Raw genomic sequence first — 17,875 nt, 5'->3', positions numbered from 1 at the left:
CCTGGACCTGCACTTTTTCAGCACGAGAAACAATGTACTTAAAATCTTGCCAGCAGCTGATATTTACATTATACTTCAGTGTTTCAGTCTTCAGTACTAGGTGCACCTCAGGCAGTGTGTGTATCAATCAATTCATCTGATGTCATTATTATTATTTACAGTGTGTGACTTCTGTCCCCCTCACTGCATGTAAAAGAAAATGTACACTGAGATTTTAGGACATAACAGGAGGTTTTTCTGTACAAGGACCTCTGCTGATTTACATTTTTCCCACTAACACCTCATGTCTGGCAGTTTTTGATAATGATGTGCTTTATATATTTTACTTTATTACTGCTGACTGGTAGCAACTCTTCACCTGGGAAATAACTCGAATGATCTAAAATGCCTGGAGCAAATCCTTCATAAAGAAACAGATATTTGTTTGTTCAAAGAAGTATTGCTTTTGTTTGTTTGTTTTTTTCACCTTGTATTACACTCATTTCTAGGTTGGGTTAGGCTGCCACGAAAATCTGAAGTGCCTCTGGCTCCCAAGCCAAGAGAAACTGACAAGCGATCCAGAAAAAATGGTTTATTTTAGTCATTTATAATTTCATAATGTTATAGTTGCAAATGATGCAAGCTCAGTATGTATTTGTTGCAACTAGTGCACAACTGTGGAACTGCACGTAAATAGGTTCACTTACCGCTTCCAGCTGTTTCCACGAGCTTTCAATGTGCTGCTGTGCCTTACGCCCATCATGGAAGTGCTGCAAGAGAAAACAGAAAAAGTACAGAATTGTTAATTTCTCTCATATTATTTATGAGCTCAAGGGATTTAAAATCAGATGAACATGTCTTTGATATAGTAGGGTTTACAAATTAGATGAGGTAATCATTAACCACTATGAATAGTTCCTACACTGTGACAGTGAAGTATTAGTGTCAACTGTGCAAATTCAAATAGACACTGTATTGTACATACTCTAAAAATTACGACCATAGAACCCACGAGCTTAGTGCTCAGAGATATATTCAAGCTTGAGCAGGAGGCTAAAAGTCTGTTTGATGAAAGATTAACCACAGGCTCACCACAGGGGTACCAACACAGCTCCAGAGAAAGTGTGTAACAGTGACAAAAACAGGTTAACAGTAAAATCATTAAAACCAGTCAAAGATACTGTACACAGAGTTGTCTTCACAAAGCACCATGCTCATAGCAGAGCTGTGCACCAAAGGTTTCTGTTTTTAAAAAGCAGTCCTCTCTGCTCTCTGTTGAGGGTCACGCAAATACAGAATGCATATTATTTGATAAAACTTACTAAATCCTACTTTTTTCTTACCAGAAATAGTTAAAAAAATATATCCATAAGACCAAGAAGTTATAAACAGCTTATTAGAAAGCGTGTTGAAAGAAACTACTAAAAGCATGAATCTACTGTTGGATGAGGGAAATTCTGTTGGTCAAACACTGCAATACTGTGACCTACAATCAGAATCAGAATCAGAATCAGAATACTTTATTGATCCCTGGGGGAAATTATTTTTTGTTACAGTGCTCCATTTTAAACCAACATTAAGACAAGACAGACAATACGCTAACTAAGAATATTACAATATATACATATATATACATACATACATACATACATACATAAGTCACTATTAATGATTAGTCTGATGATCCCCCTTTTCTCTGTGTGACAGCTCTGATGTCTGACTAAGCAGTAATCATGTTGGTATTCCCCTAACTGTTTTAGAGCCATTACCAGGTAAAGTTTGTACTTTCCCAAAAAAAAACTGTATTAATAAACATGATAGTAACAGCCAGAGCAAAGTGGGCAGAATAAGAAACAGATAAAGGCTAACTGATGAAGTTCTATAATAGCAGCTGAAGCAACATAAAATAGAAATTTACAGAGAACAAGGCATGAATTAAATGATAGAAACTATTTAGAGGCAAACACACAATGAAGGATTTTGGCAATGTCAACTGTAGCATATTGGAGAGGACTAGGTGGCAGCTGCTAGTCTAAACTTGTACAGCAAATACGCTGTGCTTTTTGTACATGGCCTCGCTTAGCCTACTAACGTGCACTTGGCCCGACGACAGAGCACATCCCTCTACAGCTCTCTGTGTGGATCACAGCCAAATCCCCTGGAACTGCAAACACACGGGTACAATCTAAACTTTTTCTTTTTTAATAGATTGCGATTAGCTATAAAGCATGCAAATACTTCTTTAACTGCTGACAGAAAGATTAATCTGCACAGGACTTCAAAAAGAATCAAATGAAAATGGCACAGGGACTTGACTATTAATGCGGTATCCCATAGTAACGCAGACTGCGGAAGCTGGGACCAGTAGCTGAGTTGAATATCGATGCTGCTATTCAATAACGGACCCAGGCTATTGTAAAGAACAGAAAGCTGCTGTTTGTACGCTGCTGGTATTTCAGTGCTTGGGAAGCACAAGGAAGTTGGTATTCTGATTAAATAAGCAAGAGATGTGAAATTACAAATGATGCAGGAGGCTTAAAAGTTCATCTTACTTGAATGACATGAGAGTAGTAAGTGAGAATGCAACCTGGTGTACCTCAGGCATTCACACTTCCCATTTCCCAAAGTTTCGAGGGAAGCTGAGTAAAATAAGGAAGTGTTCCAGTGTTTCAGAGGAAGTATTTGAGCGTTACAAAAAGAAAAAACAGGACACTGTGGAACTGCTAAAGTCAGCTCCCAACAATGCAACATTTAACTAGCCAAAAAAAAATAAAAAATCTGCTAACCAGGACCTGCAGGTGACTGTTTAATAACACCAACTTTTCAATGATGTACTCTGAAAGTAATTCTTGGTAATTGATAAGTGAATGTGAAGCCTCTCCACACAACACAAGCTCACAGACCGTATGACATCACTGTTACTATGGAGAATTCGTTCAACCAAATATTTACCTCTATAACCACATTTATAAAAAAGAAATCTGCACATCATCTAGTTTTAAAAAAAAACAAATATCTATGGAGATAAACAAACTGCGATAAACAGCTCCATCAGGTTTACAAGATCTGCTGGAGGATGAAGATTTACTGACTACAGGGACAAATGAGGCAGTTTTACTTTCAAACACAATAAAAAGAGCCATCAGCCACCTGGGACGGCACATATACAGCGATCAGAGCAGATGCTCTGCCGTACTGGTTTCTCAGTGTTTAAATTAACAGACCCTGGTGATACAAATATCCCTCGTAGCCCATTCAGAACTCAATGAGCATGTCATCTTTTTTCCATTCATGCTAATCAATAAGAGCATGTGACTGCAGTGACATTTGAGAGCAGTTCAGTGACCTCAAGCCATTTCCATTACCAGAACAAGTGAGAGAAAAAGGCCTAAAAAATTCTTGACCCAGAATTCATCCTTTTGCTGCATTCATATTTAACCTCCTAGGACCTGGAGTCCACATATGTGAACATCACATTTTTGGTTGTCTAGACCAAAATACTAAATTTTGCTCTACAAGGGCCTGATATTCACTTACGAGGACAGTATACTGCCACTGTTCTATAAAATTTTAAAATAAACGTCCTCATATGTGGATCTCATTTCTTTCAGTAACAAAAATCTGGTAAAAATTCAAATAAAATCTGGTAATTCTTGGTTTTTACATTCATCAGGTCCCAATCAGCCCAAATAGCAAAGAGAAATTAAAAATGCATGACATGAAAGAGTTCGAGTCTTAGGAGGTTAAAGTTTAATAAAAGTGGGATTAGATAATAATAATATGAAATCAAAGATCAAAGTTGAATATTCACTTAATAATGGAAAGTAGGCATGCTTTTTCATGACTGTGACACATCCTTCATAAATAAAGGAATTCCTCATGCTGCGACACAGATTCTCTAATACCATCCAGGTACCATAGCACATGACAAAGATACGAGGCATCTAAGGACAGAGATTTGGGTTTTCACAACCATGATCCTTACATGCCTCTTTTTACTGGCATCCTTTTCCAGGCTGAGCTGAGTGTGATGTGCACTCACAAGCTGCCTTATCCACTGTAAAAATCTGTATTCTCTGACACGTAAAAGAGAAAACCTCTTTACTGCTTAGCATGTGCATCTTTAAGCTCACTTGAGTCAAGATGTGCACGTGCACATCTGTGCATATGCAGCAGTTAACTGATATATTACTCATTCATTGACTTGACTTGGGTCATAGGAATGTGAACCTGCAGCCTCATACAGCTGTCAGCATGCATATAATCATTAGGTACTGGAAATAGCCACAGGTTGTGTGGACTTCTAGAGACGACAGAGATGATTAAACCCTATGAAAGCTCCACTGGGACGTTTCTCCTCATGTCGAATCCATTAGGCAACAGTTCAAACCTAGTGGTACTGCAGCGTTTGTTTATACTGAAGTCATTCTGGATTGATATATGCATGCAGAGACTACTGGAAGAGCCAACGATCAATTCTCCCTCTCACCTTCCTATTTGCTTTTCCACTCAACACAAGAAGGCATTTGAGGACAGCCCAGAGTGATGCACTGTTTTTACCATGGTTTCTCTTTCTTGCCTGCCTCAACGAGAACAACAAGGATGATATTTTCTGGCACAAAAGCACCTAGTATCTATTGCTTTTCCACTAAATGCAATGCATTTTTTTCTGGTCTTTGCAGCTAAATGAGCTAGTGTCTTTCTTTTTTTAAATTTTCTACCTGGCTGAATATGTCACATACTTATATAAAAAAGGGAACCTATGATGAGTTATAGGAAGTCTTGCACAGTCTAAGGGTCTTCGGCAGTCTTCATTAGAGAGGCCAGTTAAGCCTTGTGGTCAGAGACCCGGTAAGGACAGCAGTATGCTGACTGAACACCTTATTATGATTCCTCAGCACAAACAGTCCAGTGAGACTTAAAGAGCCTTCATCCCATATTAACCCTGCCCCCTCTTCAACATTTCATATTACACTTTAAGACATTAAGCAATGCAAAAACAAGAAAGTATGTTGTCACAACTGTGAAATATTTAAAATATTTCTTACTGTGCTTACAACAGCTTTAGTCCAGCATATAAAATGTGATTCTACCTTTGTAAAAACACATAGATTTGCTATGTTAAACCTTTTAGGAGAACACTGCTGGCCACCTCTTATGCCACCCCGAGCTGAGTTTAGCAAGCGATTCACTCAAGAAGACAGCAAAGGGGAAGTGTAGAAAGTTACAAAACAAGTCCATATGAGAACTTAATGAGGTTTTTTTTTTTCATTTCCGGGTTTGTAATGTGGCTTTTACCTGCGCAATAAGCTTCCTATAAACCCTGGAGGGGCCAGCTTCAGCCTCTAATCCCACTGTCTGGGTCTGCCTACACGGCTTTGTCTAACACAAACAAAATGCTGCAGAGGGGACACTGAGTAGTGCTTAGAAATAAGGGGGGAAAAGTGGATGATAGGAAGCTGGGGGCTTTACAAACAACACCCAATATATCACTTTCTCTGGTAGTGCTATGTTTTTCTATAGCTGGAAATTTGCTTTTGTCAGCAGGCTTTTCAACACTTAAAATAAGCCAAAGTCACACCCCAGTACTCAGGAGTTGTATGAATGTGCTTTTGAATCTCAATGCAAAATCATTTAAATGACTGAAAGCTTAACAGGTTAAATTTACTCCACAAGGACACTGTACAAAACATGAGAAACCCAATGAATTTAGATGAAATGATCCTCTGTACAGAACAAGCTATCTGATCTGGACAGGGGATATAGCATAGCCATAAAACTTGTTTTATGGCTATGCTATAACATAGCATAGCCATAAAATGTTAGACTAAATGTTAGACTAAACTTGTTTTATGGCTATGCTATGAAGGGGAACCCCCAGTACTAGCTAACTGAAGATATACTGCTTTAGGCTTCTTTAGTCAAGACACATGACTAAAGAAAAGAATGGGTAAAAAGGATGAGAAAGGGTCAAAAAGGGACAAACAGATATATTTAAGAATTAAATAGAGTAGAAAAAGAGGAACTGTGCAGAGAAATGAGAAGGAACAGTGGGGTCAAAGTGACATTCTGCAGCCTGCGAGCAGCAGGAGTCTCTCTAATCAACCTTTACAACAAGAGACAAATCTGAAGTCTGTATGTGATCTTTGCTGTATGAAGCAGGCTAAACCAAAGTAAAAAATGAATTGGGGGTGTGTGATTTCTCTTTGCAAATATGGGAAATTCCCGTTTTTTTCTGTAGCATCTCCATCTAAAACTTAGCTTAAAATTCATTATGATCACTAATGATGTGGTCCATAGACTAAATGTAAATGGCCTGCATTAGACTAAATGTAGGAGCCTTGATGTCTGTGCCTGTGCGAATGAAAACGCAATCTAAAAAAAGGTCACTGAGCCTTTGAGCAGCACTCTGGTTTTGGGTTTCCACTCCAGTTCCCCCAGCAGGACTTCCAAGACAAAAGAGCTCATGAAAGATTTTCAGAACACTTTCCCAGGTGGCTAGGTCTCATCCTCTCTCTCGCTTTCTGCTCTTCCACCACTCTTTGATTTCTATGCATCACACAATGCAAGTGCACCACTCTTTCTAATCACTTTATAATGGTAATGATAAAAGTGATTTAAATGTTTAAGAATAGCATGTGGTGTACCGATATTTAGTTGGTTTAAAAGAAGGAATAAGTGTGTAATGACAGAGAGACGAAGACTGTGTTCCATAAAAAGGACTCACTCAGTCACGTTTTGCTCTTCTGGTGAGCCTTTGGGTGTATCTATATTTACTCTGGGATGACCTCGGTTCATGGAGAACAGAACATGCAAAGGGGAAGCACTGTTAAAAAGCCCATTGTGTCTGTTTTCCTTAAACATATCCTATTGTCTGAAGTCAAAGTTTGTTTTTTATGGCATAGGAACAGAGGAATAGAAGAAACAGAAATCAAATACCGAGAAAAAGAAAATAACCAAAGATCTGATATCAAAAGCTCTCACCGATTTTCTCTCAGTCTTGAGTTCTTGTAGGTAGCGCGCAAGTTCGGTGATGATAAGAGATGTCAGGTTCTCAGAAATAACTTCGTGTTGACCTGCGTAATCATTTAACTCGTTCAGTGTTGTTAGGAAGGCTCGACAGAAGGTGTACCTAGTGGGCCACAGGAAATGAAGTCAGAGGAAAGACATGGCTACCAAAAACATGGCTCATTTTTGAAAGAAAACGACCTCTGTGAGAACAAGTAAAGGAATAGTTAAATGTTTTTAAATACAGAGATAATGAGAGGATACCACTCTCATATCTGCCAATTATATACAAGACTACAGCAAAAACATAACAAATCCCCATTTAAATGATGCTTTATGACTTTATATATTTCTATTAAATGTTTCCAGTGATTTCTACTCATTAAAAAATTGCTGGCTCTTCTCTCCACCTCAAAATTTCACAGCATTCCTTTTACCTCGTATGCAGCATCATTTAACTTACTTGCTCTCTTCTTCTTCTTTGGAGTTCTTCTTGGGCTGATATTTCTTTGATAGATTCCTGTAAAGAAAAAGATTCCAGTCAGATATTCCTTACTGGAACTCTTACAAAGAGCCCTATCTTCAGACCAGTAGTGCACCCCTGCCATTATATTTCCCTGACACTGCCCTTATGGACCTGCCAAAGGATCATTCAAGTACACCATTCAATCCAGCAGAGTGCTTTCTGCTCCTGCTGCTATGGTCTCTCTCTTCATGTCATAAATCATTGCCCTTAAGGAGCATGCATGCAGAGCCAGTCACCAGAATAAAGCTGTTCTAAAGCAGCCATTACCCTTGTTTTGACTCTGGCTGTATGTTAGCAGTACGTGACTAGAGCAGGGCCGAGAGGGGGAGGGAAAATGAGACATATAGTGAACAGGGATGTGTAAAGATGAAATAAAACATGGTTGTAACTATAGATGCATGGTTAGTTTTGTGTGTGGAACACAAATAACAACCTTTAATGTCATTACAGCAGCATTTATCACTGTCTTTCATGCAGCCCAGCAACGTGATGCATTGCAGGCTACAGTACATCATGTCACTCGTTTCATAAAGACACTGTGCCAGACTCATTATCAGCCAACTGGGACTCTGTCACCAAATCATAATAACATACTCAATGTTCTGAAAGATTTGAGTACACTTTGTGCTTGCACTTTAGGATCCTTTGTCTAATTTAGAGGAACTGTTGTCGAATTAAAAATGCATATCCAAGCTGTGGACTAACAAAAAAAAGACATACCAAAATGAAAAAGCCACAAATTTGTTAACTCATACAGAGAAAAGACATGAAAAGGAGAAAGTGAAATTTTCCAGTCTAATGTCATGAACCTTTGGTGGCATTATTGTCCAAATTATTACACCATGTCAATGTAAACTGATGCAAAGAGCTGATTACAGTCATTGGTGACTGTGTTTGATCTGGGATTCCAGCAGTTTGTTCAGTGATGGGACCTAAATGCCTCAGCTTGCACAAGAGCTTGCTTAATTCATGCCGAAATAAATAATAAATGTATTAAGAAAGATATAATGTGGGTCTGCATGAACTCCATCCAGCTCCCTCATACCCACATCCCCCACACGACTTTCCAGTGGTGTTTGCACTGTTGCTAGGCAGATCTATGTGCCTATCTCTCTCTCCTTTTCACCCAACCTCTAATTATAGCCCTAGCTCCCACTCACTCATTCATTCACTCACAGCCAGAAGCCACGTGTCAGACTGTATGTGTCCCACTCAACTCAGCAACATATTTAGCAAATGTGTTGAAACTAGGGTAACAACTAGCTTTAAATGAGGATGGTTAAATGGGGTTTGGGGCAACTTAAGAGGATATGTCTCCATATTTTTCTGTACCGTTACTGAGGCAAAATCTCTGAAGCAGTTGATAACATTTTCTCCCTCTACCAGTGTGTTTTCAGCAAGATTTTATTCCCACTTTGATTTGGATTACTCCAGACTGGACTCTAGGGGAGAGGAGGGTGGGGCATTAATGCACTGCCCCTGCAATGACTACACTGAAGCATTGTGCATGTTTACACCAATTCAGGGAAAGAGGATTATTCATGGATTGGTGCAGTGTGGTTGGTATGGTGATGAAATGGTGTAAAGTAGATTTATAGTCATACATGGCATTCAGTTCTTTAGAAAAGCAAAGTATTTCATATGTTTCACGAAGCATTTGTTGCAACTGTGTTAAAACTGTGGCCTCACTTATTGATGATTCCTCCCCCATAATTGGCCCATTTCTGCAGGCTTATTGATCTGACAAACATTTTCTCTCTTAATCCTTTGGCCTAGAGGAATATAAAATGTGAGTCTTTGTTCACCCAGATATAACATCTGGTCTGGGTGAACAAAGAATTATTTGAATTCGTTTTTTTTTTTTTAAATTAAAAAACTGATTCATATGCAACCCAGCAAGTTAAACCATAACTATAAACTTGCACAAGGTTAAGCAATGTCTTTAAATACACCTGTGCATTTCCTGTTGTGACTTATCAAGTTGTCTACTGTGATGAAAGACGTTACCTCTGAGCCTGAAAAATCTGCCCAGCAACACAGCTGAGAGAAAGGAGGACTAGATCAAAGGATTAGTTCCATTAGTTTATTAGATTTAAGAGCTCTGCATTTTTTTTAGCATGAGTGTGCCCAATAGATTATACCTGATGTCACAAATCAAGTTGATTACAGAGGGTAATTAGTCCTGAGGTATGGCCAAGTAGCACCACAACAAAGAACCAGTGTGTTGAAAACAATAGAAAACTCAATGAGTCGCAAAACCTCTGTCTTAATGTCCTAACTATCTCATTTTAGCTTTTCTGTCAAGCATGTCGATATGCACATATATCTGTGTGTATATGTGTATGCTAGATAACAGTAAGCCCTGAAAACATTCGGACCATCTGGAGAGCCTCCAGGTCAATAAACCTACTATAGCTAGATGAGCGGAACACACAGTGACAGATGCTAGTAACTAACAGAATTATTGGATATCTATATTTGTTTACATACAAGCCCACCTTAGGTCCACCTTATTTTACTAATGCGGTGCTTTAATTTAACTAATTTTATTTAACTGAGGCAATGTATTTTACATGCCATTAAAATAGGGCTGCTCAATTAATCGAATTTTAATCACGATTACGATCTGGGCTTTCAACGATCATTAAAAATGACTGAGCCGATTATTAGCCCCTCCCTCATTTATCCGCGACACCTTAAAGGCCGGTCCGTGAAAATATTGTCGGGCATAAACCGGTCCGTGGCGCAAAAAAGGTTGGAGACCGCTGATTAAGAGGACCCGAGGGAAGCTCGGAAAGCTAAGCAGAAGTTATTTGGAGAGTGACTGCCGTTGGTTGAAAAGAGAGTTTAAAAAAAAAAAACTTCAGTGGTGTTGCACACTATTTTATATTATTTTTTTAAAGTCATTGTTAACCCTTTAAAGCCGGTCAGAGCAGCACGCTCCGTTTTGCGTAACTATTGTTAAATCCCTGTAGAACCTGAACCGTGTAAGCTAGCGCAATAATTTGTTTTGCATATGAAACCGGAGGAGTTGTACTTACATCTTATGCCATCAGCTTGTCCTCGGTCACGGTTTCGTTCCACATATAGCTTTGCAAAAATTGCATAAAAAGCGCTTGCAGGAACAAAAACATAATATTCCAGAAACACGTTTTGCCGTTCCTATCAGCTGTTCGTAACACTTCCCACAGTGAAATGATGCACATGCTGTTTTCTTTGCAAATTTGCATCATAGGATTGTTTTTTGTTTTTCCTGCAGTATATAAAAATTGCTGTATCTCCAAAATAAAACTATGAAGACACTCAAAATAAATTTCCTGTTGTTGTAAACTATTTTTTGCAACTTTATTGTATTTAAAGTTTTGAGGGATAAACCTCTTAAATTTCTCCAAGTAGAAATATATGTAAACAAAACAAAAGCGATTTTCAATTTTTTTTGTAGTTTATTGCACTTTTTTGCAATTTATGTAATTACTATGGACTTAATGCATACATATTATTAAAATATGGGCTATAACAGTTGTATTGATGTATAGCAACTTGAAATGCTCCCACAAATGGCACTACAGCATATAAAAAAAATAATATAAGCTCTGGTGGACTTGGTTCTATAGTAGGTCTTAAAGGGTTAAATAAATATCGTCAAATAATCGTGATCTCAATTTCAGTGAAAATAATCGTGATTATCATTTTTGCCATAATCGAGCAGCCCTACATTAAAATGATCCAGACAATAAAAGAGGACCTTAAATACTTAAAGTTCAACATTATTACTTAGCAGATTTGCAGAAAGAAAAGAACAGAACAAAATTAATAGTTAGGAAAACTATATGCACCAATTAAAAAAACACCTCTGTTTGCATGTGTCCGTATTTAGGTCTGAAAAGTTAGTGAATACAGAGATATGTAGGTAATGCATGCATATAAACACAGACAGATAGTCCTATTATCTCAAGCTGACTTAATTATCAAGAAACAGGCATGGCAAGGTCTGCATACAGGATCACAGGGCGTGTTACAGAGGCCTTCATTGTGAATACTGGAATGGTAGTGGCTAGATTCTGTGAAACTGGGGGTTGGGGGTCAATACTTAAAGCATTAGCCATATTGCCTGGCCTCTTTAAATAGGAGGATTGTGGATTTGGGGGGTATCTCCCACTGTGCATGGATGCAAGAGGTCTTGTGAAGCGCATCCTGTCAATGCAGGACCGAATACACTCCCACTACTTCCCCTGAAAAAAATAAGTGACTGCAGCAAAACACAGTGGAGGGGGCGGGACCAACACTTGTGATTGGAGGGGGGAAAAAATCTGGGTCAGACCTGGGGTTGATAATGCTGATACCTAGTAATCTCTATGGAAACACAAGCTTCACCCCCTTCCCCCACAACCTGACTTCCTCTTGCCTGAAACTGAAGCTAGCAACACAATCAGACAGCACGCAGGAGAGAGTGCAAAGCAGCAGACAGACTCTTCACAGACAAAAAGGATGGAGGGGAATAGACAACCTCTTCCGCTTGCATGTTTGGTTCTGCAGTTACATAAGGTAATTCTGCTTCCTTGCAGGCAAACAACAACACTGCTGTGAAAATAAGAGAATTTCTTGATAACTTGTATTCCAATGCACGGTTTCCCACATGGGATTGTTCATTTAGTCTCCTCTTCCTATGGGAAGCCAGAGGTCAAGGTCAGCTTCAAAATGTGGTGTTTAAGATTCAGTCTCAAGGGCACTTCGGTAGGTCAAATCCTGCTGTAGTGTCTGTTTCTGTGTGTGTCTTTTTTATCTATGTCATCAAGAGGAAAACATTCACCATTATTACAACTGCTTCTGCAACCCACAATGTGATTCTGAGTAAACTTAAATACTCACCTAATCTGTTTTGCATAGTTGGTTTCAATTTCTGATCTCTCCTTGACAAATTTGGTGTACTTTTCCACAAACTCGATCCCCCACTGTGTATGCTTTTCCAAGTTGTCAAACTGATCCTGCAGAAAAGAAGAAGATGGTGATTACATCATTCAAGAAGGAAAATAAAGCACTCTGTAATGCCATTTACATTGTAATAAGAAAGTTAAGCATTACAAACGATTCAATCAGTTCAATGACGGCACTGCAAGGGACCTACTGTCGATCTTTTGCTCACTTACTCTGGCCCACTTGCATTTTTACCTTTGCAGTTGAGCACTGCTCATACTAATCATTAAGTTTATTAAAATTTAACTTCTGTTTGTAGACTACTGCTCATCTGGCTTCCCACAGGCCACGCATTGGTTTGTTCTCAGTAATTGATCTCAAACAACCTAAATTGTGATTTAAACTCTTCAAAGGACGTGTTTCCTGGAATAAGCCTGCAACTTTCCTCCTGACACCGAGTCATTTTCCAGCAAGTTTCCCCTTGCTACTCTTAATTTAATTTCAAATTGTGGTCTGTCACAGAGAAAAAGTAGAGCTCATAGTAAAAACAAGCAGCAGTAGCAGCAGCAGCAATCCTCACTACTGATAACCAAACACAGCTGTTCAGACTGAACTCATTCTTCATGATTCGTTCATGACTTGTGAGGAAAAAATGAGCCTTTAGTTGGCTGAGGTCACGTCTTGAAATTCATCACTTCAAAAAAGAAAAGCCTTCATCTGGAATATCGATTTACATGCGTGCAAAGTTTCACTAACAATCGTATGCTTAATTCCAAGAGAATTACAAAATAATTCCAAAGGTGAACAACAAAGAAGACACGGACAACCTTAGTGCGGCTCCAACAATCTCCCATCCTCTCTTCTAACATGTCGGTAGTCTTCCTGAGTGCAGATAATTGCTCTTAAGCACAGTGCAAAAAGTTCTTTCTAATTCTCAACGCAAACCATGCAGGGCACTTTAGAACATCCTCCACAAAGTGCGCTTTCTTACCCTAGACACAGGAAGTGGTTGTGGTGATGAAAAGTTTAAGAGGCTTAGTGTAGCCTATGAGAAGGTGTGTTAAACTGGCTTATTTGTTAGAAGTGCAAAATATTCAAACACTTCAGGAAAATATATTTCTAGCTTTACTGAAGCCACAAAATGTTGTCTAGAGGGTGATCAAAATTTCTTGCACACCTTTGAACAAGCCTTCACACAATTAACTGCTACTCAAGCAAAAACAATGGAGTGAGAAGGATGAGGGTGAGGGGTAGCGGTGCACTCTGCATTGTTAGTCAGTTTCAATGAGCAATCACTCCTCATCAACGAGCCACTCAGCAGAAGATGAAATCAACAGATTTACACATTTTTACTGAAATTAAACTCTGCCTCATCAATCCTAAAGTCTAAACTTTCAGACACCCATCCACTGCTTGTTGTTATCACCCAAGCACATGCTCACTCTGAGACGCCATGTTCCAATTAAAGCAATTAACAATATTTACTTCATGATGAAAATTATTACAGACATCCAGCATTCAGGGCACAAAACAGAAAACAATAAGCACGCATAGCTGCACCCACATCATGCACACAAAACCCTCCTCTCCTCCTCTGCACACATAACTCAGATTACCCTTTTTTGTAGGGGCACCATCTTATCCACTGTGTCTCGTCGTGGAATCATTCAAAAATATCCAAATCCAGAAAATGTCCATCCGATGTCCTCCAAATTAGAGCACCAAAAAGCTGTGGTTAATTTGGAGAGGGCATCCACAAGACCATGCTCTAGATATCCACAGTTAAAGGGGTAACGTTATGGGGAACAATGAACCCCCACTTCTACACAATAACAACAGAAACTGGCCAGTTCTGATTATCCAGAAACAGCAAGAATGTGAAAGACCAGGGGAGGAACTCGCGCAGCAGTGGCTCACTCAAGTGCACGCTCTGAATCTGAAGCTATGGCTGCCCACAGCATTCAGGCTTAATGCTCCATCAGCCGTAAGGTGGAATAAGTGGGATGAGAGAGGACAGTGAGAGAGAGCGGAAAAAAAGAGGGAGGGGTCATGAAAAGAATGGAAATGGCAGAAGAGGCGGGATTATATGCGAGGGGATTAAAATTACAAGAGGGACTAGCCCACATTGCTGGGGTCTTGTAAACATTGTCACCTTGTTCACTTTACCATTTATCTAATTTAAAAAAATAAAAAAATAAATAAAAAAATGGATCCATGATAATGATGAGTCATTCTGAGATCACGAATCAAGAGACACTTCCTGAAGTAAAATGGAAAAGCCATCAACCAAGCAATTTGCAGGCTACAAGAGAAAAAGTGTATTAATAAATTATGAATTAGAAGAGAGTGCGATCAAAGAAAGAAATGCATTATGTGAAAGTAAGACACAAGCATATACTCATACTTTATCATTAGGTCACACCACATTTTCAATCCTGTATTGTAATGCCATGATCTCAACAACAGGAGCATCTCAAGCTGGTTTTATTGATAAACTGGAGTTACTGACTTCCCAAACGTATCAGGTGGGGCAGACTTAAACCTTTCTGCTGGGAGGTTTTGACCCCACATATTTCAAAGTAAGTACCTCTACTTGACAGGCATCAAATAAAAGGTCAGGTATTTTGAAGGCTCTATTTATATGAATGTAGACTCAGGCATAACTTTCATTTCAATGGATAGAGGAACATAAAACATGCATATATAGAACTGCTCAATTAAAAACTTTAAAACTTCCACTATGCATGTGCATTCACAAGATGATGGCTCAAACCACAATGTCAACGTGATGAGCAGAGATGCTAATCCCATGAGACCATTGAAGATGCTGATTCAATTTAAAGAACTAGTAAGCCACAAAAAAGTTTTTAAAGCATACACTTATGCTACATTATGAATGTGTTTATTATTAAGGGAGAGAAACATCCAAACCTATATAGCCCTGTGTGAAAAAGTGTGACATTAGACCTTTTGTTTACATTTGTGTTATCTTATTTAATTTGTTTGATGATCTAAAACATTTAATTGTGACAAACATACAAAAATAATAGTAAACCAGTATGGAGCAAAGACTTTTTCACAACACTGTTTATTACAATAACAAGAAACAGGCCTGTCACTGCACAGCTGAAGCTGAACCTCCACATGACTGACTTATGTATCTTGGTGCTGGCTCTTTTTGGGCAAGGTCTCCACATGTCTGATTTAGGAATCACAAAATAGATGTGACCCAACAGATTCAAATTGCTCACCATCTCTGATTAAATGTCATGCTACTTGCCAAAAGACCGACACCAGTCAACTAAGCCAATATTAGCCAATATAATACATACATTTGCTCTGCAGAATTGTGAAAACGTAACTAGTTTTTGACACGGAACACACTAAATGAATGACTGCCAAAATTCAATCAAGTGTAATTAGTCGTAGCCCTAAAAAACACGAGAAAAATTCAAGTAGAAATACGGAATATGATAACAAAAGTGGTTTGAATACAAACAAAACCTCTAACAGACATTAAATTTGAAACAATCCATTCCATTAATCCTCCTACTGCCCCTTGTACTAATACCTTATGACAACCATCCTTTCATCTGCTGCCTCGGACACCTGACTTTATTGCTATCAAAGCCAATATGCTGTAATCCCTTCAGGAGATGACCCAGGTCCACTGCACTTATTTTTTCAGGATACCGTCCCAGTCAGTGAGCCACATGTACTAGTGTGGTCGTATGTAAAAGAAAATAAATATAACTGTGTGACTAAATGTTTTTTATTATTCAGGAAATGGAAAACAGATTCAAACTGAGAACAAAGGGAACATTAGCAGTTACTAAATTTACGTAGGTGGTCCATGGGCTGTAAGAAAACTAATGCATATCTGTATAAGGGTCAGCCTCATAAACTCTAGTTATTCTTGAGCGTTTTAGGAAGATTGCAGTGCAGGTATCAGACTGCCACTTAATCTGAACTAATACATACTATTGAACAACAACTTTTGCAATCCCACAAATAATAAAGGCCCAGGCCATTGCCTTGCTCCCCATTTAAAGACAGGCTTTCTCAACACATCAACTCATCTGAGGCAAAGATGAGCCAGTTTCACTGGAATGGTTACAAATTCCTGTTGGATTAAATTCACAGAAATATTTCACTTTGTAAACAATATATGATATTATGTGGTTGGAACTTCTCCCTCTATGTAAAATCTAATGAAAAAAAGGGCACAAGTTATATATGAACAGTGACTAGTATTAAAAAAAAAAAAATTCAAACACCAACATTCAGGCCCTTAAAATATCACTCCAACCTCTCTGATAATAGCAGAGCTTTTGAAAACCAGTGTAATTAAATCAAACCTCACGAAGACCTCAGGCTAAATTTCACAATTGCTATGAATTTAGTGGTATTTAAAGTCAAAACTAATCTTTTGACCCAATCTGGGTCTCAGTAGCTTTAAAATAAAAATTTCCAGGTCATTTCATTGCTTCCATGATGTATACCTTACACTTCTTCCTTCAACTGAAAGAAGGGGCTTCTTTTCTTATCGTAACAACATTAGCAATAAGAGCTATTTGAAGGGATTTGGAGTAATCCATTCAGGGTTTTTTGTTATCTTTGATGTTACGCGTTTTTGGATGTAACAGTGGCCTAATCTATGAAGATTTTATTATCTATCCTATGGGAAACAATAAAATAGTCTTATCCTAATAATCAGTTCCTAACCACTGAATGATTTTGAATAACAAATGCACCTTTTAAGCAGTATATATTTCTTTAACTGTCAAAAGAAATGCAGTAAAGTCATATACAAATAGTATTGAAGCAGAAAAATTATTTTCTGGCCTACTGTCTGTTCTCCTTTCTTCAGCAGCAGACAGTAGAGAGTATCAGCACGCTTACATTCAGATATTTAGTAAGCTTAGAATCAACAATTAAAATAATTAGCCTAAAATAAAAAATTATGTTTAAAGAACAAGGCATCAGATCAATCATCTTTAGCACCCTGCTCCCCAGGTTTTGTTAACCTCTTAAGCCCCAACGCCCCCTGATACGGGGGCAAAAGGCAGGAGATCAGTTAGGCTTGGGGCTTAAGAGGTTAAAGATTGAGATATTTGCTTTTGATTACTACCAAAGCTGCTAAGCTAAATGTGAGTATTTAGGACAGCCCTAGACTTTTCACTTCATGAAGGAATGCAGGGAGCACCAAAAGGAAACCGTTTAGCATAGTTATCTCTCCTTTTGTACAGCCAGGATAATGAGATCATGGAAAAAGCACCTGAAACAGGCCCTGTGTTACATCAGCAAACTTCTGGGCACACTTCTTATATTACTGGACTCATACCAACCCTGAAGAGGTCAGTTTGCTGCTCTGCTGATCACAGTAAAAATCAATATGCCATTAAAGCACAAGAATAAAGAAAAAGGGGCGAGGGGGGGCTATTTCAC

The 17,875-nt window shown here is 38.5% G+C and overlaps 2 protein-coding genes across 14 annotated transcripts in view; one reads left to right on the top strand and one right to left on the bottom strand.

The window, feature by feature from the left end:
• LOC309711816 (uncharacterized protein) overlaps positions 1-17,875 on the top strand; it is a 304,239-nt gene that overhangs the window by 182,054 nt on the left and 104,310 nt on the right. The gene's annotated exons all lie outside the window — the stretch shown is intronic.
• fnbp1b (formin binding protein 1b) overlaps positions 1-17,875 on the bottom strand; it is a 55,786-nt gene that overhangs the window by 25,202 nt on the left and 12,709 nt on the right. For 2 of the 13 annotated variants that reach the window (XM_082541165.1, XM_082541173.1), the window contains exons 1-5: positions 14,044-14,351; positions 12,383-12,498; positions 7,451-7,507; positions 6,964-7,111; positions 687-749 (exon numbers count right to left, since the gene is read on the bottom strand). In XM_082541165.1, the coding sequence (XP_082397291.1) occupies positions 687-749; positions 6,964-7,111; positions 7,451-7,507; positions 12,383-12,498; positions 14,044-14,094 (435 nt within the window). In that variant the 5' untranslated portion in view covers positions 14,095-14,351. Of the gene's footprint in view, positions 1-686; positions 750-6,963; positions 7,112-7,450; positions 7,508-12,382; positions 12,499-13,254; positions 13,373-14,043; positions 14,352-17,875 lie in introns of those variants that run through there. The other 11 variants (XM_082541174.1, XM_082541171.1, XM_082541175.1 and 8 more) reach the window with 10 other exon arrangements.

This window comes from Aulonocara stuartgranti (assembly GCF_965226115.1).
Source record: "Aulonocara stuartgranti genome assembly, chromosome: 7".
NCBI classification, from domain to species: Eukaryota; Metazoa; Chordata; class Actinopteri; order Cichliformes; family Cichlidae; genus Aulonocara; species Aulonocara stuartgranti.
The sequence above is the reverse complement of the archived record's forward strand: the minus strand, read 5'-3'. Positions and strand labels throughout refer to the sequence as shown.